The sequence below is a fragment of the Megalops cyprinoides genome, chromosome 10, assembly GCF_013368585.1.
Source record: "Megalops cyprinoides isolate fMegCyp1 chromosome 10, fMegCyp1.pri, whole genome shotgun sequence".
NCBI lineage: Eukaryota > Metazoa > Chordata > Actinopteri > Elopiformes > Megalopidae > Megalops > Megalops cyprinoides.
The window spans coordinates 33539426-33565119 of record NC_050592.1 but is presented as its reverse complement, the minus strand read 5'-3'; the positions used below and the strand labels follow the sequence as shown (position 1 = coordinate 33565119).

The 25694-nt window shown below is 45.2% G+C and overlaps 1 protein-coding gene across 1 annotated transcript in view; it reads right to left on the bottom strand.

Moving 5' to 3' along the window:
- The window catches only part of col14a1a (collagen, type XIV, alpha 1a), a 90004-nt gene that overhangs the window by 44733 nt on the left and 19577 nt on the right, over positions 1–25694 (bottom strand). The window contains exons 7-24 of the mRNA XM_036537998.1: positions 18781–18936; positions 18137–18256; positions 17322–17486; positions 16612–16773; positions 16088–16245; positions 15512–15641; positions 14758–14903; positions 14227–14356; positions 13508–13647; positions 13018–13144; positions 11140–11279; positions 10226–10358; positions 9442–9477; positions 8365–8507; positions 5025–5154; positions 4112–4234; positions 3349–3498; positions 232–345 (exon numbers count right to left, since the gene is read on the bottom strand). Of these exons, the coding sequence (XP_036393891.1) occupies positions 232–345; positions 3349–3498; positions 4112–4234; positions 5025–5154; positions 8365–8507; positions 9442–9477; positions 10226–10358; positions 11140–11279; positions 13018–13144; positions 13508–13647; positions 14227–14356; positions 14758–14903; positions 15512–15641; positions 16088–16245; positions 16612–16773; positions 17322–17486; positions 18137–18256; positions 18781–18936 (2403 nt within the window). The remainder of the gene's footprint in view (positions 1–231; positions 346–3348; positions 3499–4111; positions 4235–5024; positions 5155–8364; positions 8508–9441; positions 9478–10225; positions 10359–11139; positions 11280–13017; positions 13145–13507; positions 13648–14226; positions 14357–14757; positions 14904–15511; positions 15642–16087; positions 16246–16611; positions 16774–17321; positions 17487–18136; positions 18257–18780; positions 18937–25694) is intronic.

Genomic DNA, 25694 nt, shown 5'->3' with positions numbered 1-25694 from the left:
GATAATCAAGCAATCCAATTAGTCTGTTTCTCCCAGAATTCAGCAGAAATGTGTGCTTATTGTTTTTCCCAACATTCAGACAGCCAGATGGTGAGCGGGAACCCAGTCATGAGTGCTCTGAATCATGAGTTCTGTTTTCTCTCTGAGGACACAAACGCTGGCCCTGTGCACCGGGATGGTCATGGTAACATGTCACAAACGTTGTGAGGATGTTGCATGTGGGGTACTCACTGAGCAGCGACTCGATGACTACCCTGTAGATGGATGCAGTAGTCGGCTGCCACTGGGCGCACATGGTGGTCATGCGCACCTGGTACGTGTTCAGGTTGGTCACACCCAGCTTCACTGAGGAGAAGGGAGGGGGGAGAGAAAGAGAGAGAGAAAGGAGCGTTAATCTCAATACGGTGCAGGAGCCAAGACCGAACACGACCACCTGTCAACCTAAACATTCCATTCAGAGAGGCAGAGCAGAGAAGACAGCGCTAACAGCAAATGGAAAAAACACATTAAGACAAGACTGTGTTTCTGCATTAGCAGTGCTCATTCCTGCTGTCAGTTGGCAAACAAATATATATATATTCGACATGAAGAGACAGCCAGTGCAACACGAGCAAACAACAGTTTTTAGAAGACTAGCATTTGGCACACAGCAGAGTTCAAACCTGGTTCACAGCAGAAAAACCTATGTGGAGTTCATCTTTAAACTGAAGAAGTTTATTTACACTGAAATAAAACAAAATACTTTTGAAAAACTGGTCATATGCATCACATAGGAGCTACTTCTTTGAAGGCAAGGCAAGGCAAGTTTATTTATATAGCACATTTTGTACACAAGGCCATTCAACGTGCTTCACACAAGGCATATAAAACATCATAATTTTGCTTAATGGCAGCATGTAAAGGGTAAATAACAGAGGCCCAAGGATTGAACCTTGGGGGACTCCACGCATCATGTTGATTCGCTCTGATGCATAGTTGTCGATGGAGACAATGTAGTCCCTGTTCTGCAGATAGGACTTAACCCAATTAAGGGCTGAGCCGGAAAGTCCAACCCAGTTCTCCAGTCTGTCTAACAGTATTGTATGGTCGATAGTGTCAAAAGCTGCACTAAGATCAAGCAACACTAGACTTGAACCATTCTTCTAAAAGCTAAGCAAGCTGTGTTGTCTTGAGTAACAGGAATGCAGTGGTTCAGCTTGAAAAGCAGAAGTCAGCAAATACACATAAAGCAAAATAAACAATTTTTCCGAATTAGCATTCTCTTGGTGAGCACATATCTAGCAGCAGCACTAAACCACAGCACATGTTTCCTATCGGTAGCAAAACTCACAGGGTTCACTGGCCTCAGCATTGCCAAAGTACTTCTCAACTCCATCACAAACAAAGGCAACTGTGGGATCTGCTTTCCCTGTTCTGTTTTCTGGTATGGCACGCACAATGGAATCAACATTATAATTTTTCACAATCCGCTCAATGTCGGATCACTTCAAGAAATCATAAACAAATGAGAGCCAGTCAGTTTTCTTGGCTCGGGCCGGGACATAAAGCTCTTTGATGAATTTGGACAGACGTTTTCAGTAGTCTGACACTGATTCTCTTGGAGCCAGTAGGGCTCACAAGATTCCATGCAAAGAAAGTTTGTGACGTGAATAATCTTCATTTTGGTCTCAGCTTCAGAAAGAACAACAGCTATACACTTAGGGCCAAAAATGTCTATTTAGCAAGGAGGCAAATCCACATTTATTTTTCGTTAAAAATTTGCAAAATAAGTCAACAAGTTCCTTGAGATTGGAAAAAAGGCTTATAGCAGAATGCAGTAGATCGTCTTTACAGAGGTGACACATTTGAATAATGCATACAGGTGCTTCTTGCTTCCTAATACAACCAATTGTAAGACACTGCACACGGATAGACAGATTCTAAATTAATATCGCAGGTGCTGTTGAACAAAGTTGAAAAACGAATGCATTTCCTTGAATTATTCAAATTTCAGTTTGAAAAGTACATCCAATATTTACACTACTCCTCAGACCTGCACAGAAATGTTAATATATAATGTCTATTAATGCAATAATGAATTAAGCACGGGGCTGTAAGGAATGTGAGGGAGAGCGGTCTGTTTAACTGAGGAAATGTCGCACAACTGAGATCTGATAAACTTAGACCCGTATCTTCAACAAAACCACTTACAAGTCACCGGGCTCGCGCCTCGGTTCAAGTGAAAATGCTACACTTGTTTTCGGAGGTGACAGCGCTTTTCTGATCTACGGCCAAGGGAATTTGTAAGAAAGGCTAATCTATTCGCTTTCAGCAAGCTTACCTCAAGCACATATTACTTTACAACGCGCCCAGCGATATCATATTTATATGCAAAGGAATGTTATTGCTCAAACATTCTGTCGGAATATTAAATAAGTGACGTCCCTTAGAACAGCACCTCAAATATCCGAGTGACAGAGGCAATATTTAAAGCTCATGGTGACATCGCAGTGTCTTAATCCTAAGAAAAAACTGTGGCAGAATGGAAATATGTGATGGAAATAAGAATAGATAAGTCAGTAAAAAAGTTCATTTGAAAGAATGTGGGTTATCCCACTGTTTGAGATGCTGTAGCTTTGAGCATGAATGAAACATGCCTGATCTGAAGGGATGGCCTAACATTTCAGTGCCAACTTCCAGGGCTGAGGCTACTTCTCACTTGTTTCCAGTGTCTTTATTTTTATGACTATTTTACATTTTTATCAATTACATTTTTATATTATATAAAATAATTACATAATATTTAGATATATATTTTATATTATTTATACATCTGCTTTAGCTTAAGGATAAATGTGTCATACTTCTGATCAATAATTGTTTAAAAACATCTGCCCTGCGATGATGAATTGCACCACTATGCAACTGTGGTCCTCATTTATATGCCAAAAACGTCTGACTGGTGCAAAGCTCCAACAGCCTGTTTTTTTTTCCCCCGGTAGTCTTGCCACAACTTGACCTACAGTCAGGATGACGGATGGACAAATGGGTCGCTGTTGGAATACGGTCACAGGAGTGTTCAGGGGTTTTTTATTAGTCAAGACCAGGTTTTTGGGTTAGGCTACTGAAACATGGGCCCAGACCAGTATCACACAGTAGATCACCGAGATGTAAGGCTAACGCAACAAGAAACTTTACAGAAAAATCAAATATCCTCAGCTGACACAGTCGGCATGCTGTGGCACACTACTGTAGGGGCGTGCAGCCGTCCCAACATGGTAACGTTGCTAGAATGTAATGTTTGTTAATATGATAGTAATGTTTGTGGACACCGTGCGGAGGCCCCGTTAGGGCTAGCGGCTGCCTTACATGTCTTGGCCTTGCCGGCGAGGGCCTCACTGGAGCCAGTGGTGTAGGAGGCGATGACTTTGACACTGTACTCTGTGCCGCTCATCAGGTTCACGATCAGCAAGGTGTTGACATCGTCTCCCACAAAGGTCTCCAGGGCAGGTCCCGGAGCTGCGGGGAGAGGAGACGGGCAGATCTTAGAACCTCCTACGGCCGTTAGCGCACCAACCCCAGCTACCGCCTCCAAGGGTCCAACCTTAAGGCCCACCAGTTTTGGGGGGGGAAACACCTCAGACAGCACGGACAGGGGTGGGGCTAAAAAGAAGCCCAGAAATCACGGTGACTTCACTGCCAGACCCGTCCCATCTCTGGTTTCAGTTTCTCCAGCCTCCAGTCTCCAGTCCTCACTTAACTTGATTTAGAGAGTTTTAAATCTAGGTGGAGGACCAATTTCTCTTTTATGCCCGCCAACTTTTTTTTTATGAGCCCATAATGGAAAACAGAGACTTGTGGGGTTTTTTTGTTTCCAAGTTTGTGGGGATTTTCTACAGAAAACAGGATGGAGTGATATTTTTCCCAAATGCTGTCCCATCCAAATAAAGGGGTCTGTTCGCTGCCTGACTACAATTGCAGATGGAATACTAGCCCTCTTGAACGCCTCTCCAACAGTCTCGGAAATTTTTGTCCCTTATAAAAGCTTTCATTTCCTCATAAATGATGTTTCTTGGACGGTAGTCTCTCAATAGAGAGCGTCAGTGTGGAACCTTAGCTGGCTGGTATGTACCTGAGATGGGCTGGTAAACAATCCTGTAGCCCATGGTGGGTGATGGAGGGGTGTCCCAGGTTATCCTGAAACGGTTGTACCACTCCTCTGACACCCTCAGGTTCCGGGGGGCGGTGAGCGGCACTGCCAAAAAAATAGAAAATAGCAGTCAAGTCACATTTGAAGAAACCATGCCCCCCAGATTTAATGCGTGTTGCCGGGCACAGCGCCCTGAGGAGAAATATATCCAAGCCCTTTCCCAATACATGCAGGCACACTTCATTCGTTAAGCAGGCTCGATATTAATTTCTGGAGTTAATTCCTGAGTGTGATCCTTACGGAGATGATTCACTTCTTATTGAGTTTTGCCTGAACAGCAGGCCTGCCTTTGGCCTGCTGCTTTCCCCTCCAATCTGAAATATATCCACAGTGACATTTCAATTTTTAATCTAAAGAGGAAACTATCCCAAATTGGCCTTCAGGGGTAATAATTTAGAGAATGGTGTACATAATCAATTGCAGCAGCGGAAATAAAAGCCGTTTTAGAGGCTCATTACTGGGAGGAGAGAGGCTGGTATTATGAATAGCTTTCATTAAGCTTATTAATGGAGAAAATCAATATTTGTCCTGCCCATTTACACCAGATTCAGCGGTCGTCTGGTACAGATGACGTGCAGGGGAGATTCAATGCTGCATGCTGCAACCACAAAATCACACCCATGCTTTAAGGTCATGGACAGGGGAGAGGGGACCTTGAGGGTTAACCATACAGGTCATGAGGGGAAACTAGTGTCATTGCAAGGAGACATTAAGGTCCTATAACTATAAATGAGCTGTTTCGAGTGAACATACTGCACATATCAGGGGAACTCTGCAGGGGACGCTTTTCAGGAGTGCGGTGGTACCACGCAGGCGGAAAGGGGGACACACTTACAGGTGTGGCCCACAGAGGACATGCTGACGCCATGGCCTTCATCGTAGACTGGGGTGACTGTCACCTTGTACTCGGTGTCTGACAGCAGAGGCTGCAGGAGGAGGCTGTTCTGGCTGCTGGGCACCAGCACCTGAATGGGAACAACTGACAGTGAGACACATTGCACTGCAGCAATGAGAAGTTTCCCTCTGCAGAGCAGTTTGCATGAGCTCCATTATAGATGTCAACCACTTATATAGCCACATACTATCAATTCAGGCTGAGTGTTTCCCTCAAGGGTAAACTGGCACTGTTTGCAAACATTCAAACTTCAAACCTCCTGGTTTGGATTCAGCACGGGTTTCACTAATGGAGAGAGTTGATCTCCTGGAGCTTGCTTCGCTGCAGGTGGGGGGAGGGGGGTAACTGGAAACAGGAGGCCGCCTTTGTTCTGTTCATGTTCTCCCTGCTGGGGTGTTGTCAATCGAACAGAACCGCAATCCCGTCTGAAGTGTCAATCGAGCAGCCCCCAGGCAGTCAATGGCTGAGCTCCTGCACACCCCCTATTGCACAGCTTTTGAACTGCCAATGATAAAGTTTTCCCAAGCAACAGGGTTTTTCTTTCCTCCATTCTGAGAGTAGCCCTACTGCTCCTCACCATGGAGAAAGAGGCCAAAAATTCAACCAGTCAGGCCAACCAATTAAACAACATATCATGTATGACATCGGCTGGGCCACACCATGGTTTATTACCCAATTAAAAGAGCAGTTAATGAGCTGCATTTGCTGACAAGGAACTACATCTAACAAAAGATAAATAATTAGCTATAGTGCGCAGGACATTTCCATTGTTCTACTGTGGAAGGATCAATTGCAGAATGTAATGCAGCAGAAGCATTTCCTTTCATGACTTGACTGATTGTAGAGGAACATCCATAATGAAATGATTATGGCAGAGACCTGTACCCTCATGCAGTAAATAAATGGCCTATGTAGGGGGAACATGTATATCACTTCTGTGTGCAATATGAGCAATTATTGCTCCCAGATGACAGTTTATTTATTATGTCTCCCTAAATATATCAGGGGCATTTGATGTCTGTGCAGGAAAAAAAATGATGTTAAAAAAGTGTTGAAAGAGCATGCAATTCTTTTCATTTTATGTACTCTTAACGACTGTTTTTTTTAAGCAAATGTTTTGTTACCCTGAAGCAGCGTCCAATTACAAAAGAAAAACCCGAGGCCACAGACAAAAAGATAACAGGGGGATAGCTCCATCAGAGGAGCGGCCTCTGTCACTGCCAACTCGGCGCACACACTTCTTGGAGTCTAGCGAGTCAAGTCAAAGGCGGGAACATTAAGATGAGGAGCACAGCAGTACAGAATTGACTGCTCACAGTCCACAGTTCTCTCAGCTCCAGCGTTTATGGAGGAAGTGAGCTGAGGAAGTGATCTACAGGCATTTTTAACAATCGCTTTATGTGTATATCCTAAATCACATCACAGAAGCGTTTCACTCCACGCCGTCGCAGTATTGTTTGTGGAATAAAGCAGACTTGCTGCTTTGTCTGCATTGCTGGACTTTGTGCTTGTTTAAATTTCAGTCATGTACTGTCTAGCATTTTCTCTCCAGAATCAAAACCAGCAGCTGGAATCAAGCCTGACAAAGTTGCTTTGGGGACAACTGTGTGGCACTACAGGTCAAAGCAAGAGGTGTCGTTTAGAGGGTACACTGAACCGAATTTGTCCCAGTCCAAAGTAATGACTCCAAATGAGATTTTTATAATGTATGTGGCCCTCATGATCTATTTATAATGTCTGCAATCAATCTATGCCAGATGCCTGAGTATTAAAAACCACCAAATTAAACTCCCCCCCAATCTCCTGAACTGGCAGCTCCTGCCTGGAGGTGGACCGTCCTACAAAGAGCTCCTGTTGGCGGAGCTGTCCGCCAAACACACAGTGCTGAAATCTGCTAGCGTGCTGCAGAACAAACTTTCCTACCCCCTCCCCCATCCCAAACGTGTCCTCGTACGACTCTTCACCAAAGGCAACAGGGGCTTTTCGAGATCAGCCTCAGTGACCTAAATGCTGTTGATAAAGATAATGAAATGTCTTCTGCCTGCCACCATCTCCTCCATCTTTGATGTGGGACGTACTGCGGGAGCTCGGAGAGAATTTAAAACACCGGTGAGATGGGCAGGCCCAACCACCAGAACCAGTCACCGGCACTCCACTACACTGTAGCACAACTGCCTCAGAGAGGGAAAACCAACTGTGAGGTTTTACTTTTTTCTCCCATCATGAAACTGACCCCAGCCATGCGGCAGCTGTGACGGTAATGAAGAGAACTGAGAATAAGTCTCAGATGTATATTAGACTTGGCAAAGCTTCACTCTCCACAGCTGTTGCTGATGAAGGGCTTATCAGCAGCACCGTCTAGTGTTTATCTCAGCAGAGGCTTAATGGGGAGAGAGTTAAGGCAGTATCTAAACGTTGTATTTACACTTCAAGCACGTCACTGTGGTTGACAGGCGTGCTGCTCCTCTTCGTTGCGGTCTGCGGCGAATGCAAAGCTGGTGAATGTGACACTGGGGTACACGAACGTCTTTGCGCTAGGGGAAACGCATTCGAATGCAGCTCCACTGCTGTGCTGCCGGGGCTGTCCTTGAAACATGCAGAGCGCAATCACGCCTGGCAGGGAATCGGCACGTTACCATGACAAAGTTTCCATGGCACCCCTGAAATCATTTCCCAGGATTAGTGTAGAGACCAAGCCCCCTGTTCAGATGACGTTCTTTTTCACTGAAGTGATCCCTGGGAGGTCAAAGAAGTAGCAAAGCTCAGTGACTTTATTTCTACATTTTATCCATGTTAGGTTTCCTCAGATTTTTTTTTCAAAACTAGCACAGACTTTATATCTAAACATTTCTATGGTTAAATTTGCCTCATTGTTTCTAAATTAAGAATTGTATTTTGCTCAATCTTTTTGTCAGCTGAAGCTTTAATAAGCAGAGTAGACAGATTACTACAAACAGAATATAGGTTTGTTTCCATTAGCTGCATTGGCCTGTAGGGAATCAGCTACAGGACGGTCTACAATAATCACCATTTCCTCTGGTCCATTACCTTGAGGTGAAGCCCAGTCCTCAGGCTCTGAGCATGTTTAGCCCTGCCCCTGATCTGGGAGTGTTAAGCCCTACCCCCCAGTCTGGGCATATGAAGCCCAGCCACCTGCTGTGGGCATGTGAGACCCCACCCTCTGGTCTGAGCATGTGAAGCCCCGCCCCCTGATCAGCGCATATGAAGCCCCGTCCCCTGGCTGGGAGATCAGATGGGGGATGTCTGTAGCCATGCTTACCGCTTCCTCTGCACGGTCCCCCCTCAGGCTGACATAGGACACCCGATACTGCAGCACGTTGGGGTCCTGGAGTTCCCAGGACACCTGCATGCTGTAGGTGGTCTCATCATCGATGAGTAGGTTATTGACTCCCTGGCGTACCACTAAGGGAGATGAGGCAAGATCATATACTGTCACACAAAGGTAACTCAATGTTACTCACCAACCAAATCAGCTGACCTATACTATTACAAACAGGTAACACAACATTATATACCGAACAGCTAATCTATACCATTATCCACAAAGGATACACCATTACCATGACAGTACCATCACAAGCAGGTATCCTACACCATTATAACCAACGAATACATTATATACCTCCCTTGAAACTTAAAGTACATCATCATGAGCAAGAAATACATCATGTACCATCCCAGACAGCTAACCTATACTATCACAAGCAATGAATACAACATTATGTACCATGACCAACAGCTAATACATCACCAAATACCAACACAAACAGGTAATACAGCATTAATCAAGCCTCAACACATCTTTGTGCACCCTCTCCATTTTCAAATTGTAGTATCACAAATTCACATGCATTCACACACAGGTATCACAGGTAACAGCTTATGTGTATGTGCACACACACATGTATCTGAAAATCATATGCTGCCACGCATGAAATCATATAACCCACAGTCTCACAAAGGCGACAGCATTATGTCTCACCACGCACAGGCAACACATGCAACGCAAAACATGTCTGGATTCCAAGAGTCCACAGGCCAATAAAATACAGGAAGTCAGGTTGAATGGCTGCCATTAAATCTGCCCAATTAAACACAGTTTATTTAGGTAATTTCAGCACGGCCGGAGGTAGCCTGAATACCGGACACCATCTGGCACCACAAGGTGAGAGCTTGTAAACCGCTGCCAAAATCAGGTGCACCAGGAAAAAAGAAGAAACCAAAGCAGGCCTCCCACACAAAAGGGTTTTCTCTAAAATTTATGAGTAAACCTGGAAACGTATGAATTTATGAATGGATGAGAAGCTTGTATGAGAATGGGGAGAATGTCCCTCACCTGCTGTTGTCGTGGCAACAGTTGTGGTCCTTTCCACTGCAATCAGAGGATGACATAATGATCATGATAATTCTGGCATTTGTTCTTAGGCCAACGGTTCCCAAACACATATAAATAAGCAAAACACGTGAAGTAAAAGACATAGTTCCAAGGGTATAATGGCTATTGCACACTGATGGTGCAGGTAGGCACTAACCACCAACAACCAGCTGTGTTGATGGTAATTTAAAGAAAAACTCTAAAAGAAAACAGACGAAACAACAAAAACACTGTGAGAAAATCTGAAAACATGGAACTGGAACTAAGGCTGGAATTCAATCCCCAAACTTGGCAGTTTAAACAAGCAGTTGTTTTTGTTTTAATTCTCACACAACCTTTCAACCTACATTGAATCCATTATCAAATGCTTCCATTCCTCAGTAAGAGGTCAAAGTGGGAGGGCCAACTGGAGTCACAAGAGCAAACAGGAAACAGAAAATTCTAGTGTAGACAGAAATATTAGAAATGTCGAAACATTTGAAGTATAGAAATGTTGTTAGAATGTTACACTGAATTGTTGTTAGAATGTTATATTGAAATGCTGTTAGAATGTTACATTGAAATGCTGTTAGAATGTTAGAATGTTATATTTAAATGCTGTTAGAACACTAGGATGTTACATTTAAATGTTGCAATGTTAGAATGTTAGAATCTTGGTTCCAGCACTGCATTTCCTAGCTCTGATCAGGTGAAGTCAGCCTGGAAGCTGAGTGCTACTTAACAAACAAGGGCATGACTCTCTTACATGTTGTCTCTGAAATGGTTGCAGCGTCGCTCTCCGCTTCGTCATTGTAGATGGCGGACAGCGTCACCTCATACTCGGTGAATGGCTGCAAGTCGGTCAGCAGGAAAGCATCCGCGTTGCCATTCAGAACAGTCTGCAACGGGAGGTGGGAAAGTGGCAGGGATTGGTTGGCTCCTCAGGCCATGGTTACACCCACAGTAATTAAATTAGGGGTGCTTCCACCATAATCTGGTGACTGAGCAGGGCGCTACAATCACAGGCCAGGTGAGCTAATCTTTATTTGATGGGAGAACCTTTGCCTGAGCTCGTCTAAGCGGTCCAGGTCACGGTGGCCAGATAGTCCACCCCTGCTTATTTTCTGCACCGCTTGCTCTCAGTAAACATATCGACCTGGAGCGCTATCTATAAAGCACAGCTGCACCAAAACCTATACTGTCATAAACTCCCATGATGCATTTTACCACCTACACATTCCACACAGAATGGAGTGCCGGCTGATATGCTGCTCGGAATTCTCTGCGCATATATCACCACCTGGCTCGACCCCACTGTCAATAACAAACCACAAAGCTGCTCCTGTTTATTCATTTATTTATTTATGAGCAAAGATGAATGCACAAAAGTTTTTTTTCCCCATAGTCCCAGGGAAAGTTTCCCCTGAGTCACAAATCCTCAAGACCTCATCAATTACACAGAGGGGGCCAGAGGAAACTAAATTATAGGTTCCAGTCCAGCATTAAAACAAGAGTAAAGCAAGGCTTCCTCTTACCACAGACTCAGCAGAGCTTAAACACCAGAATGCTTGAGCATTGCCTAACTGTGGCTCAGTAATAGACCCTGAAACTACTCTGAGGGGTCACTGCCATGGCTATTGGTGTACCCGTCCCCCCCAGATGAAGCATACATCCACTGACCTCTTTAGTGTCACCGCCGCTGACGGGGGTCCAGGACAGTCTGTAAAGGGCAATGTCATCAGCAGGGTGCTGCCAGCTGACCTGGAAGCTGCTGGGCGTGACCTCACTGGTTCTGAGGTCCAGAGGCTCGGGCACCAGTCCTAAGTGAGACACACATGACCTCAGCTCCAAGCCGTGAACAGGGGTGACAGGGAAGCACATTCATCAAGGGGAGGTGTTAAAAGAGCGTCCTTTGGCTCTCCAGAATGCTTTGCTAATTTAACAGTGTTGCCATGCCACATCACCTCAATGGAAGTGAGGCAATGGATCTGGGGGCATGAATTAGCACAGCCATCCCTCAGCCCTGCCCCTGAACAGCTTTACAGAACTGCAGTGGCTTCTGTAAGGATGTTCATTAGACACCAAAAACCTTCATGTGCTGTGTGACTCATGGCTAAAAATACACAATACCCAAGAGGAAAGACATCAATCCCAAGATGCCCAGGTTTGAATACAGTCCAAGAACACAGTAAAGATGGCTAGACGTGCTCCTCTGTCTGGCTCTCAAGCAAACCTTTTTTGTGTAGTTTTAATTTGGTTTTTTTTGGAAACTTTTAGGGCTGTACCGAATACAATTTTTAGGGCTCTGGGGCAGGGGTGGCCAACCCTCTCCTGGAGAGCCACATGTCCTGCATGTTTTAGATCTCTCCCTGCTCCAACACAGCTGATTCAAATGATCAGTTTGTTACTCAGCAGCTTCAGGAGTTCATAATGAGTTGATCATTTGAAGCAGCTGTGTGCGCTGAGCATGACTCGGGAAGGACTCAGCCAGACATTTCTCCATTCTCAGCTGAGATGGACAGCATAGCGCTGCAACACGTGTGTTTCTGTTTCATTAAAGGAATTCATTTTTAAGGATTCTGTTATTCTACAGTAGTGTTGTGTTAATTGTTATTTAAAAAAAAACATTTTCCAAAAGGTTTGGTAGTGTTTTTTGCATGTTTGTAATCCCGAGGGGTTTGGTGGAACAAGGTCCTATCTATGCACTTTTAGTGACATAATAACAGCTTGTGACAATTTTTCTTATCATGGATAAATTATAGACCTGCATAAATGCTCATAATAATAGGCTCTGAATCCGAGACAGCGCCTGACAAAGCGTTGTGAAACAGAAGCGCAGAAACAGCATACTAGCTCCAACAAATTTAAGATTTGAGATTTATATTTATAAGATTTATATTTATTTATAATTTCTTTATTGTCATTTCTCAGTACTCGCATACACTGAAACGAAATTTGTCCTCTGCATTTAACCCATCCTATACACTCATCGCCGTCACTGCTTACGGAGCTGCGGTATTTAAAAATGGTCTCACACCCCACTGGAAGCAGAGATAAGCATGGTATCACTGCAGCTAGCATCCCTCCAGGGTGACAAACTTAGCTAGGGGTCGGTCGAAACAATTAGACCCTCCGTTCGAGTCCCAAAGCACAAGCTCGATGATCGCCAGCTACTTTCCCATCACCGTGACGTTCACTGCTGTGAGTGAGAGGGATGTCAGGCACCCAAGCTGAAGTGGTATATATTTCCACATTTTAACAGCGCAATTAGAAGTATAAATATAGTACAATAATGTGCTGACAAAATGTATTTTGCAGTTCGCCTTTATTAATTGCCTACATTTAGCAAACAAAAAAAGGAATATCTGAATCCCAAAATTGAAAACCAAATACCTATGCAACGAACGAATATCCGAATAGTCGAATATTGGTGTCCAGCCCTAGAAACTTGCAAGGTGATGTTGACGCTACGTATGAGCCACACCTTGTCAGAGTCACATGTTTACTAGATTAGATGGTGAGCATCACAGTTACTGCAGCATGAGAAGCAGCTCTTACTGGTGGTGAATCCGTCGGTGATGGGATCGGATTGGCCCTCATCGTATAGCGCTAGGACAGCCACATTGTACTCGGTCAAGGATGTCAAGTTCCTAAGGATCAGGGACGTGGCAGGACCCATCTCCACCTGGACCACACAACAGGGACACAGTATTGTTATAAACTCTCTCACAAGCAAACACCGCGGTGTTCATCAACCCTCTGTGACTATCAGCACTGCATACCAAGGCAGAAAGCTTTTCTGCAGATTCTCTGTAAGCACATATTAAAGTAATGTCCTATAAAGGGATATATATATTCTGTTAGTGAATATCAAACTTTTTTGTGCAGCAAAAATGTAAAGAAATGAAGATCCAGCAATTTGTTGTGCTTACAAAGAGATTTTTCTGTGTTGCTGAGTGTGAGTGTCCTGGACACTCACCTTCTGGGTTTACTATGCACTGTCTCTCTGTGCCAGCTAACCTTGTTGGGTTACTGCAGAGTGGCTCACCTCGCTGGGTTGCTCGTCCCCAAATGGGGCGTACAAGATGCGATACCCCTTGACCTTCCCAGGCGCGGGATCCCAGGTCACCCTGGCAGAGCTGTGGTCAATGTCCGAAACCTGCAGGTTTCCAGGCGGTTCCATAGCAACTGCGCACATGACAACATAACGGTCAAAGGTTCAGGTCATTGTGAATCCGCTGCGCTCTGCAGAACTCTGATAGCAGCAGTACACTTTAATTCATTCATTCTGCAAGGTCGCTGAAAAAAACATGTCTCTGTGTCCTTGAAAACTTTCATTTACTTCATTTAACATATGTCTCAACTAATCTTTTCCTCTTTGACATCTTCTGTAGAGGACAAAAAACTTTCATTATCACCTTGGGTTTTAATAGGGAAAGTCTGTTAAAAATGGTGAGTCACCTTTTGCGATAAAGGCCATGATTGAGATTTTCTTCTGTTCTAGTCAAAAAGCAGGTTCATCCCAATTTAACAGAGGTCAAGCTTGTAGCCTCATCCAAAGATGGAGAAAAGATTGACAAGGCTGAGTGAGATGCATGCAGCGAAGTTGTGAAGGCAGCATTTAAACACAGCCGTGGAACTGGGCTTAACATGCAGAATGTCACCTTCTTCCTCCATCAAGTTGGAACGAGATCAGAGGCGAATTGGTCGCCATTGGAGCATGGGGTACACGGGGGGCTCGGGGGGGGGGGGGGGTGGGGTACTCACGCGTGGTCTCCTGGCTTGTCAGCGGATCGCTGGCCTCTTCGCCATACATGGCGTACACCGTCACCGTGTACTCCGTTTTGGGTGACAGCCCCTCCAGCTCCACGTCCGTTTCCGTCGCCGCCACTTTGATCTGCTCAGGAACACGTGACCACGGTTGGATCATGCAGTGGGTGATGAAACTACCCAAAATTCAAATGGAATGGGATTTCCAGAGCAGGTGCCCTGGCAGTGATGCTACACCCCTTCCCAACTCTCATTTGCTTCACAAGGAAACTCTACCTATAAATGCTCGTTAAAGTATCATAGTACTGGAGGTGGAGAGGCACAAATCACAGCATGCGTGATTGGAAGAACAGACTGCCTGTGGGGCTGGCTCAGAGTGGTTAGTGTTACACAGCTGGCTCCTGCGGAAGGATTGATTCCCTTCAGTGAGGCTCCCTGCTCTGGGCCAAAGCCAGATGCCGTGACTCTGGCAGGTCCGAGGAAGATTATGTCAGTCCCGCCCCTGCCGCCACTCCATCCCCTTCTTACCTCCTTCTCATCCGTGGCCTCGCCGTCGCTCAGCGGCGCGTACAGGATCATGTACCCAGAAGCCCCTTCGACGGGCCTCCAGCGGGCGTGCATGGTGCTGTGGGTGACGTCGGACAGCTCCAGGTCGTTCACCATGGGCAGCGCCACTGCAACAGAGGGGGAGAGGGTCACGTTCCTGTCTGGCCCCAGCACCCTGCTGCTGCGGCTGCTGCCTGCCCGGTGGCTTGAAGCACTGCGGTTCTAGACGTGGGGGCGTGTGTGTGGCAGAGGGCCAGCTGTTTCTTTTTTAAGTGAGGACTGGGGGGGGGGGGGGATGTTTGACTGATGAGGTGCGGCACCGGCTCCCGTCCCGGGAAATGGCTGACGGGTCAGAGGTGAACGAGACAGATCGTAGGAAAATCGCACGCCAAGCAGAACAATAGCGAGTGTGTTCTTTTGAGAGGGGATGGTCTTTCTCATATGTCACTTTATCACCCTCAAATATAAACTGGGTCAGATCATCATCTGCACTTATCACATAGCTCATACACTCCACTGAGTTACAGCTCCATTCAAATACTATTGTTCCATCGGGTCACATGTTCTACTGATTTGTTTTACTATTACTGTAACGCTGTTTACCAGTAAACATGAACGAGGGTGAGAACAGTAAAAATGCTGTGACTGAAAAGAGGTGATTAGCACAGGGTAATACTGGAATGTGGCAACCGGAACAAGAAGTGAAAGGGAGGAAGGGGAAGTCCAAAGCACTCACGAGTGGTCTCAGTGCCTCGGAGAGCTTCGCTGGCAGCGCTGGTGTACACAGCAAACACGGCAATCTGGTACTCCGTCAGAGAGTTGAGGTTTCGCAACACCACTGAGTTCTCCGTGCCGTCTACCACCGCCTAGGGAGGTTGGGGGGGGGGGACAAAACAGCCACAACCGGAGCGTGAGACTAAAACCCAGAATCCAAACCCCAGCTGCCAACACATGCTTTACTTTCCTTTGTGTTGGCTCCATACTGGCATTTCACATTGCACGCAGTTCATTAGTACTGAACTACAGGTCTCAGAACAAAAAGCAGATTGTCAGTGGAACTAACTGGACTGAGATCAGCTCCACTACAGAACTGACTGATACAGACAAACCCCCTGAAACACTGTCCCCTCCCCTTTCTCTGTACACATCTTGAGTAATATAGTCTATAACCGTGCTACTGGGGGTGGGGGGACAACACTGTCCTGGCAACGCTGTTGTCCATCTTTCCAAACTCTGTAATCACCATGGTGACACACTTGAGGAACAAGAGACAGGGGGAGGAGGCGGGGGCTCCTCTTTTGAGTTGGACTACCTCGTCGGGCAGCCCCCCCTGGGTGGGATAGTAGACCACGCGGTACTTCTCCACAGCCCCCGGGGCTTTGCTCCACGTGACACGGAAGCTCCTTGCTGTCACCTCTGACGTCACCAGGTCCTGAGGAGGGCCCTGAGTTGGCTCGGGGCCAGCCTCTCCTGAGAAGACACATATTCGTTTTTTAGATGGCACAATTAAAAGGAAGTTAGTAAATATAGGTCTAGTACACAATACGTACACAATCCACACCTACTCAGGACAGAGACAGCACTCAATTTAGTGAACATTTCACAAAAGTCTCATTTTTACGTGTCTTCTCACACATCTTCTCAAACTTCATTTTCCCCTACATATAACCACCAAATGTGGTCACAACTCAAAGTGATCTGATATGCTAGTATAGGCTGAAATGAAGGCACAGTAAGTAGACCTAGCATTAAAAATTCAATGTTCCCCTAAATGCTTCTCAGTTACTGGAGCCAGTGGCGGTTCGGCCTCGTGCAGAGTGACTCAGAGGGGCCCACCTTTGATCTCCTTGTCCTGCTGCTCGACGCGGTCACACACAGTCCTGGTCAGGCCCTCCACAATGGTGCTCATGATGCTGAAGTCGGCCACATTGTAGACGTGTGTGTCATCGGGATCTGAGGCGATGGCCTTCAGCTCGTTCTCATCCGCGTTCTTCACACCTTTAGGGAGGGAGAGCCAGGCCATGACAGCAGCACTAGCCGACTGATTGATTTTAAACATAACAATGCTATTGTATAGTACAACACTATATTAAACAGTACATCACTGCACAAGTACATAATTATGAGTAGAAAAACATCACATACATGACTGAAATGTATATTATGTAAGGCATTTTAATGCATTTTTAATGCATTTAAAGACTATCCCTCTGCACTACTGTACTTCTCATGCTTTTTGGCATGACACTCCTCAGCCTCAAAATCTCTCTTCATGTGTCAAGAACAGTCATGATACTGGTCATTGATATCAATGACAAATGTGTCACGGATGTGTTTCAATCCAATAAGTTTCTGGAATGTATCTACTGACTGGACCATGCACACAGTGGAAATCTGAGGAGCTGGGTAGTTTGCCTCTGACATGGGTTTACTAGAAAGTACGGTTTCACAACCTCCTAAGGATGTTGAACATGAGGTCTTGCACAGGAGGCTGAGAACACACAGACTCATATATTTCCAAAGTAGAACAGGCCGCTTTCACATACCAATGGCGAACAGCTCGACGCCGGCGTCACGAAGGCTTTGTGCTGGGGGGAGGACATCATCTTGGGACTTGCCATCTGTGATCAGGATCCCAATTTTAGGAACGCCGGATCTGGCACCAGACTCAGGCTTGAAGCTGTTCTTCAGGATGTAGGTCAGCGCCAGGCCTTCAAGGACACGCACAGGGAAAGAAAGGAAAATGACAGGTACTTCTTCACCGAAACTGAAGGGAGAGCAGGGGGTACATTTAATGATGACTGATGCCAGTGCCGGTGCCCTCCCTGGGCTACAGTGAGGACCTTTTCCACTGCCTCCATATGAACATGGGACGATTCCGTCACCACTCTTCTGACTTGAGCTTTGTGGATGATAATAGCCTTGTTCGCAGATTATGATTTTTGAAATCCACAAGCGGGTGCTCTGCATACTGCAAATGAACCTGACACACAGTGAGAGCGGGCAATAAGAACCAATCAGGAGTCTGGGCTGGCACATCACATGAGCTTTGAAATCCTACTGTGTGTTACCACCTGAGGACTCAGAAATGATTTCACAGCCAAACAGTGCTAATGGTGCTAACGCTAAACAGTAGCCAATATGGTAATGCTGTCTTATAGGGTTATAAATCATTTACCATGACTTAAGGACACATAAAGTCACAAACTATGTATACCAAGCTGTTTCGCTAGATCTCTCCACATATTGTGCTTTAGCTGTGTGTCTTTTAAGACTGTACAGGGGCTACCTGAAAGAGTCAAATCGGTTGTAAAATTGTATAAATTGCCCTGCTCTAGGCTTACGATCACCATCACTTTACCCGTCAGCGTGTTTCCTCCTTTATAGGGCAGGTTCTTCACTGCATCAATCACAGAATCCTTAGTGTTGAAGGCGTTGAGGTGCCACTCTATCCGGGGGTCCCCACTATACTGTGCCAAACCTGCAGTCAGGAGACAATCAAAGGAACACACTCAAAAAGCCATACCTTTTTTTACACTACTACCTTAACATAAGGTATCACTGATACCTTCAAGCCATAAAATATACATAATATATATATATACATATGTTAATATATACATATTACACATGTACAAAATACTAAGAAATGAAAAAGAATAAAAAGGAAAAAAAAGAAATGCCTCCCAGTGTTTCCCCCAGAGAAATTTACTTTCAGCTAATCTCAGTTTTGGTCCTCTTGTTCTGCTGTTTCCAGTCAAATCCCCCAAGTCTTCTTTTGCAAAGAATAGTGAGATACTTAAATCTCTCAGTTTATATGTTTGATACCTGGGACCAGTTTTTTTGTTCTTCTCTGTACTTTCTCGAGAGTTTTAAGGTCCTTCTTAAAATATGGAGAAGTGAATGTTTTGAATTTGAAGATAAACCAGAGGTACTGATCCCCATGAACTTATAACTGGGAGCTGTTACAGACAAGCGGTGGGGACAGGATGCAGAGGCACTCACCTATCCGGGTCTTGTCGATGCCCACAGTGAATGCGTTCACTAGGTTCTCCAGGAACATGCGCACCAACCGGAAGTTTAGCCGGCCAATACTCCAGGAGCCGTCCACCAGGATAACTATGTCCGCGATGGCTGGAGTGGTGCAGACGAACTGGTCCCCTGCGGAAAGCCAGAGACAGATATTCATAAGGACATCCACACTCACAAACAGAGCTACCGAAACACAGGCCAAACGTCTTAAAACTTGGATGTGCAGATTCAGTGCAAGGCGTATATCCATATATCCGTATAGGCATTGCGGTGTTCTTCAAAGGCAAAAATCAGACATCTTTCAGACCACATTTGACACATTTCTTTATTGGATTATCTGCCGCATCAATTTTTACAGCAACAACAGCAAAACAAAAAGCAAAAAAAATCCAAGAGCAATTGACAGACAACATCACTGGCTTCAAACAAAGCCTCATTACAATGTCACTTGTCCAGTGTTTGTGCTAATTTGTCACTGGGAGCAGGAGGGAGATCTATTCTCCTTGCGCACCATAAAACATCAGACAGTGACTCTAATGCTCTGGACACTATCCAGATCCAACAGATCCACTGAAAGTGTGTGGGAAAGCGACCTTCTTTAAGGCCAGCACTGGTGCTGATAAGAACCGGGAGTTTGGGTAAACACACGGTGGAGCTCAGAGAGTGATTGATGGATTTCAGAGCACACGCTAAGGCACTGGCTTGGAACAAAAACCTCCGTAATACAGAGAGGTCTATTTCATCTCAGCTCCTGTCGTTTGTTTAATTCAAGCTAAACTATATCCGCCTGCAATCGACCGAGCAGCTCCAGCTGGAGTGGACACGTTGCATGCTCACCAACTCTTATCTGGTCATACATTTTTACTCTTGTATCTCAAACAGAGCAGGTACATTTTGAAAGTTGATGATGAGATAGTAAAGTGCTGCAGAGAAACTGATTGCATTTGGGGGGGAAAGTAAGTGGGCCGTGCTTCTTCTGTGGGAAAATGGACCATTTAGCTGGAAATGAGGGAAATGTGCTTCACGCTTTACATAGCACCACACGATATGCAGTTCGCAAGAGCCATGTCCTATCTGGCGCGGCCGGATTGCAATGAATGCAGTCTCACGTTAGACCAGCATCGGAGAAGAACAACTTTAATTGGATCCTTTTAAAAGACTGTTCAACAGCGGCACGTTTCAGTGCTAGGAAAGTTTGCTTAATTATTAGAGGCAATTTCCAACTCTCTGCTTTCCATTTAAATCTGCAAACACAGCTCGAATTGCACACCTCTGGATGGCACAAATTGGCTGCAATATAAAACCCACATGTCCAGAACGAAGGCTATCACATTATGTTTAATCTGTGGGCAAAAAAAAGCAATACTTTCTCAGAGGAGCTTGGGTAATGGCCACCTTGCAGAAACGGCTCTTTGATAGTTAATCTGAAAGCATATTAGTTTTATGCTGATGTACACAGGGGTATCGCAATAAAGGGACCAATTCAGACATAATGCCAGTGAGGATCAGGGCTCGTCAGGGTCCGGCTCTCCAGTAATCCCCTTATTTATGGTGCCTAAGGGCTTCGATAGACGGTTGCGGAGAACTGCGTTTTCCTACAGTGCTCTTCGTTTGACAGCACGGCGCTACGGCCGGGCTTGAGCAACAGAGGGCAGGCGCCGTCGGACACCACACATCTGCTGCATTGCAGAGGCTGTGGGGGGTTTCAGCACGCTCCACCACTGTGCGTCCAGGTTATAAATCTTCAGGGAGTTACCCTCTAACGCATCGCTGGAAAACAAAAAAAAAAAACAAGAGAGGAGTAAATGAGATGGTGGCAAGCTTCACATGACAAGGGAGTGACAATATAATTAATCCACCACATTCTTGCAGAGGAAGTGAGTGGAACACATTGAATAATTACACCCGCATGGTATATTACAATTATTATACCTGTTCATCCAGTGAGGGCATTTCTCACGTGCAAATGCTTTTTCCCCTGAGGCATCGAAACAATCAACTGCTAAAAAAAACAGATCACATTTGCCTCTAAATCATGCATTACATTCACATCGTCACACATGCGCTGTGATTTGCTGTGAGGGGAAAAGTAATTACCTAAGATGAATACATCAATGCTCTTTTGTTGACTGGCATGCCAGTGTACCCTTCCCTGTAGACACTTCCAGTTTGTATTTGTCTTTTGATGTCGGCTATGAATCTGGGAACTTGGAGGTAGAACCTACAGAGCTTCCTCTCTCTAATTTCAGCTACTCAAAAACATGTTGAAGGTGCTACCCACAGTGCAGCAGGAGTCCACCGATTCTGACAAGCCTCAGCAGGGCAAGGGTCCCTCCTTTCAGACTCCAGTAAAAAGAGAACCCCCCCCCCCACCCCCACCCCACCTCACCCCCCCAAAAAAGTACTCGGAAGCATGATCAACAAAAGAAGGGGAAAAGCAGCAGCCAAATAAAGCACTTAGTGCTATTATGGACATAAAACCTAAAGAAGTCCGAAATGCCTCATTTCAGGAGCGCCAGATGAAAGCCCCCCAAGTTTACTCTTGGCTTTTTGCTCAGCTCTCAATTGAAAGCCAGCATGCCATTTGAGTCTCGAATGAAAGAACAGCTTATGGCTTTAGTGCTCCTAATAGCAGGGCCAGTCAACACATCAAACGCAACTGGGTGGACAAGAGCCTTCAGTGGGAGAAATTCCAGCAAGTCAGGAGAGCAGAGATTAGTGGGCAACCCTGGTACTTAGAATACTGCAGCGTGGGGCTGCTTGGGGCATTGGCCTATTCGGGATGGAGGTCACCACAGTCGAATCTGGGGGTAGTCAAAACACAGCATCCCTGGCTCCTTTAATTCAGAAAGGCCTCCCACCTGGTCTGCAGATCTCTGTTCTCTCAGCCTGGCCTCACTGACGTCACGTGTCAAGTAAGCACCCTAAGCTATGTGTCTGGGTAAGCTGTGTTCACCCAGCCCTGCTATGGTGGATCCAAGCACTCTGATTACGTTTCCTATTTGCACAGCAGGCTCCCTCCACCTATACATGTAGCACCTCCCTTTCCGAGGATTTGCCATTCGCCCCTCTGTCCATGGCCTTGAACGGAGGGACGGAGGTATCTAGCAGTTTGGGTTTCTTCACATTCACTGCAAATTTCCCATCAGCCCTGTCAACTGACAGTGGGGTCGTGGAGTCTTCATCGCGACTGTTGCCTGTTTGGCGTGAGACCTCAGATAAAGCTGGCCCCTTTTTGTTTATTCATCTACCGATCCAAAAACATAACTGTTTAACGTGGCAGCTCAGAATGTTTTTTTTAGGACGTGTGACAGCGCATTCATAAATTGCTCTTTTTACTGCTTTTGCCTCAAGATGAGAATTCAAGTGGAGGAGACAGGGAGAGTGCAAGGAATATAAAATGAAGTGAAGAGGATGACTAAGATATTTCCCTCTGCAAAGCTGAAGAATTGTGCCTCTTGTCCGGGGAGACTCGACTGACCAAACCAGAGTGAGGGCATCTTATGCACTTCCACAAGCCGACAGCCATTCACTTAGTGATAATGCGTGCTTAGAAACGATGCCGACAAGTCCAGCCCATGAAATGTAATCAGGGCACAGCACCTCAAGGATTAATATTCTTGAGCAGAATCTGATCCATCGGCCTCCTAGGACACGGAAATGAACGGCGTACTGCAGCTCAAAATCAAAGAGGACATCACTGCAGCAATCTGCAGGGGCAACTGCGTAAATACATAATACAATTCCATGCAGCAATATGTTTAAGCAACAGCCAAATGAAATGAGCTATAAAGTAATGGAGAAAAAAACAACATGGAGGTTGAGGGATAACAGCTATGATACAAATATGTAAATCTGGAGACGGATCAAATATTTTTGCAGTCACGTTGGAATGGAATCCGAGATTATGCAAGAGACATGTAGGCTTTTTGTGACAGAACAATCCGGCGATTATGTCAGTTCTGGAATATTAATGTGTAGTATAATGAGAGAGGCCCCAGAGAGTGTGTATTATGGTTTTTATTTGATTCTGAGATACATGCCCCAGTGCTGCCAAAAAATACGGTTCCATGTCCATGCTGTTTGAGAAAATAGTGCCAGTTGAAGATATTTCTTTTATTTCTTTCTTTTTATTTTTCCAAAAGAATGTGGGGATTGGGTTATTGAAATAAGAGAGGGAACATACATCTTCACTCTTGAAAGCGTTTTACTAGCCCGGCATGTCTCTTCATACCAGAATACCAGAGGCTCAACGGGCGCTGGCTGGCCTCGGGGCCTCTGGGGGCCACACACGATACCACCACCTTATGACTCTGTGAATGACATTATCATCTTCCATGCAGCGTGGCGCCCCACCTTTGTAGGGAGCACATGACCACTTCATGTAAACTGGTCCACTGCATCCAAAGCAGTGTGGGCAGCAGTGTGGTGTTGTAGGCAGCAATGCGGTGTAGTGGTAAGGAACAGGGCAAAATTACCCTAATGGTTCATTTGACCAGCTGTTGGCACATCAGTATCAGGACACGTCAAGGTTCACTTTTGTATCCCCAGAGCACTGTGTTTGGTATCCTTCTGCCTCGAAAACAACTGAGAGTCAGATTTGGAAAGCAGCTAAGAATCACACCAGCCGGCAAAAAAAGAGACCAGGAATGTGTCAGCGGTCTGTCTCCCCGTCCAATCGGTGCCTTTCTCTCGACCCGGATTCCTCTCCCTACTGCGGCACAAGGCTAGACTTCTAAGCTGCCATGTGGATTTTTACGCACTGACAGAGAATGACAGGCAGCTCGAATTTTACTGAGAGTCGAGCATCCAGAGGAACTGGGGCTCCTGTCGTCGGATTCCTCCCTCTAGCTGAGGGTAATTGAACGCAGCGCTGATTACAGTCTAATCCTTCTCTCCGGGGCTAAACAGCCACTGATGAATCCCTGGCTTCCAGATCCATCTGCCCTTAAGGAAAATCCATCAGCCGTTCTCTTCCTGCCCCTTGAATTCCCCCCCTTTGCTTCTAAACGACGCTGTCACATTTTGAAATTCATCGATGGTGCATTTGCACTACATAATCATTCAAAGCAAGGAGCCGCTAATGGATAATACATTCCAGGCCGTTGCACTGCATTTTCTTTTTTTTCTTTCTTTCACAATTTTTTAAGCATCTCACACAGGAAAGTTTGATTTGTGGAGGAACATCTATCTTGGAGTACATTGTAATGTGCACTTTTATTCATTTATGCCTATTTGGCTGAGTATCTGAGATCTATGGCAGACCAAAGGCATGAGCAATCACTCTCAGGTCACCAGTTGAACAGGTAGGTCAGACAAGCAGTTGACCAGGTCAAACCAGTCTTCAGTGACAACACCCAACACAGCCAGCATGCAGCCTCTGGATTCTGTCTAACCTACAGCTGCATTCATTTGTCTCTCTTCTTCTATTTGTTTTATATTCCACGAGTTTCATTTGACCGCTGTCTCCAGGGGTCGAGGAATCTTTGTCCAGTTTTTCCCTAAATGGGACTGAGTTTTCTGGCTTTTTTAATTCTCCCTGAACAACATACTCAATCCAGGCACTTTGTGATGATGAAGAAGCCCCAGCATGCTATACCAAATGCTTTTCTATTGATCTGGACTGACTGATCACCCACCTTTTCCCAAGTGTTCATGCTTCACTGACTGTATAATTTGTTTTTTTTAACATGTACACAGATATGACTGAGGACACATGAGTGATTGTATGCATGGAGATACAGATTTAGAAATATACTTACACTGCGCGCGTGCGCGCACACACACACACATACATGCACACATACGTAAATACACATACACACACACATGCACACACACACATACGCAAACACACATAGACTCAGATCCACCCCTTGTATTTTCACAGTGACAAATAAATGCTTCATCTTGTACATTCGACTGCAAACGTTTTTCATGCACAGTCAATGGAAGCACTAAAAGAGAAGCTCTGCTCTCTGAACATTCTGTTTTAAGCAAATGAGAATGGGATTCATGAGAATGAAACACCTATGAGAACCAAACCTGAAATAAATGTGAGGTCATCAACAAGCACCTGAGCCACATTTAATTCAAGAGAGCTCCTCTTTGATACCCCGCATAAATCCAAACAACAATCATCCTTGGCTTTGAATCGCTAAATATATCCAAGTATTGCTCTTTGTCAATGGAAAAAACAAACTTTTTATTTCATTTTGGAGATGGCTGAGTGGGTTGGTGGAATTCAGAAAATTTGAAAATGTGTAACAATTCAGGATATGATGAAATTACAGATGCTTAATAAAGTAATAACAGCTGCTATGTAAAAAAAAAATCTGTTGATGTTTTGTCTGACAATAATTACTGTTAAGTGCTACTGAGCTCTTCAAATCTGCCAGACTGAGAGAACTCCACACAGGGTTATGATGTGCACCATTGAGACAGGCACACATACATAGTAACAATATATTTTGATGATGCATAATTATTTTTAAATGTTTCATTGAGTATTTACACCTGCACTGTATTCTTGTCACCTAAAAGTAATACTTGCATGTAGCTTTGAGTCAATGTTAATGACAAACGCTGAGTGAAACCAGGAGAGCCCCTCAAGCGAATCAAAACACGATTCCAGCTGGGTGACATCTTACATGTTTAACACCATTTACATCAAGAGAGAAATAACTTCTCTGACATACTGAGCAGCAAAAGAGACATCGCTACATTAGCCAGAGAGGTGACAGGGCACAGGTGACGCAATGTTTCTTCCTGCTGTCTGTCAGACTTGGTGAAAACCAAGAAAGAAAAGAAAGAAAAGGAAAACATAACCAACACGCTGCTCTTATGAAGAGAATGACACCTTTGGCTGGACTCTGGAGTGCCCACAG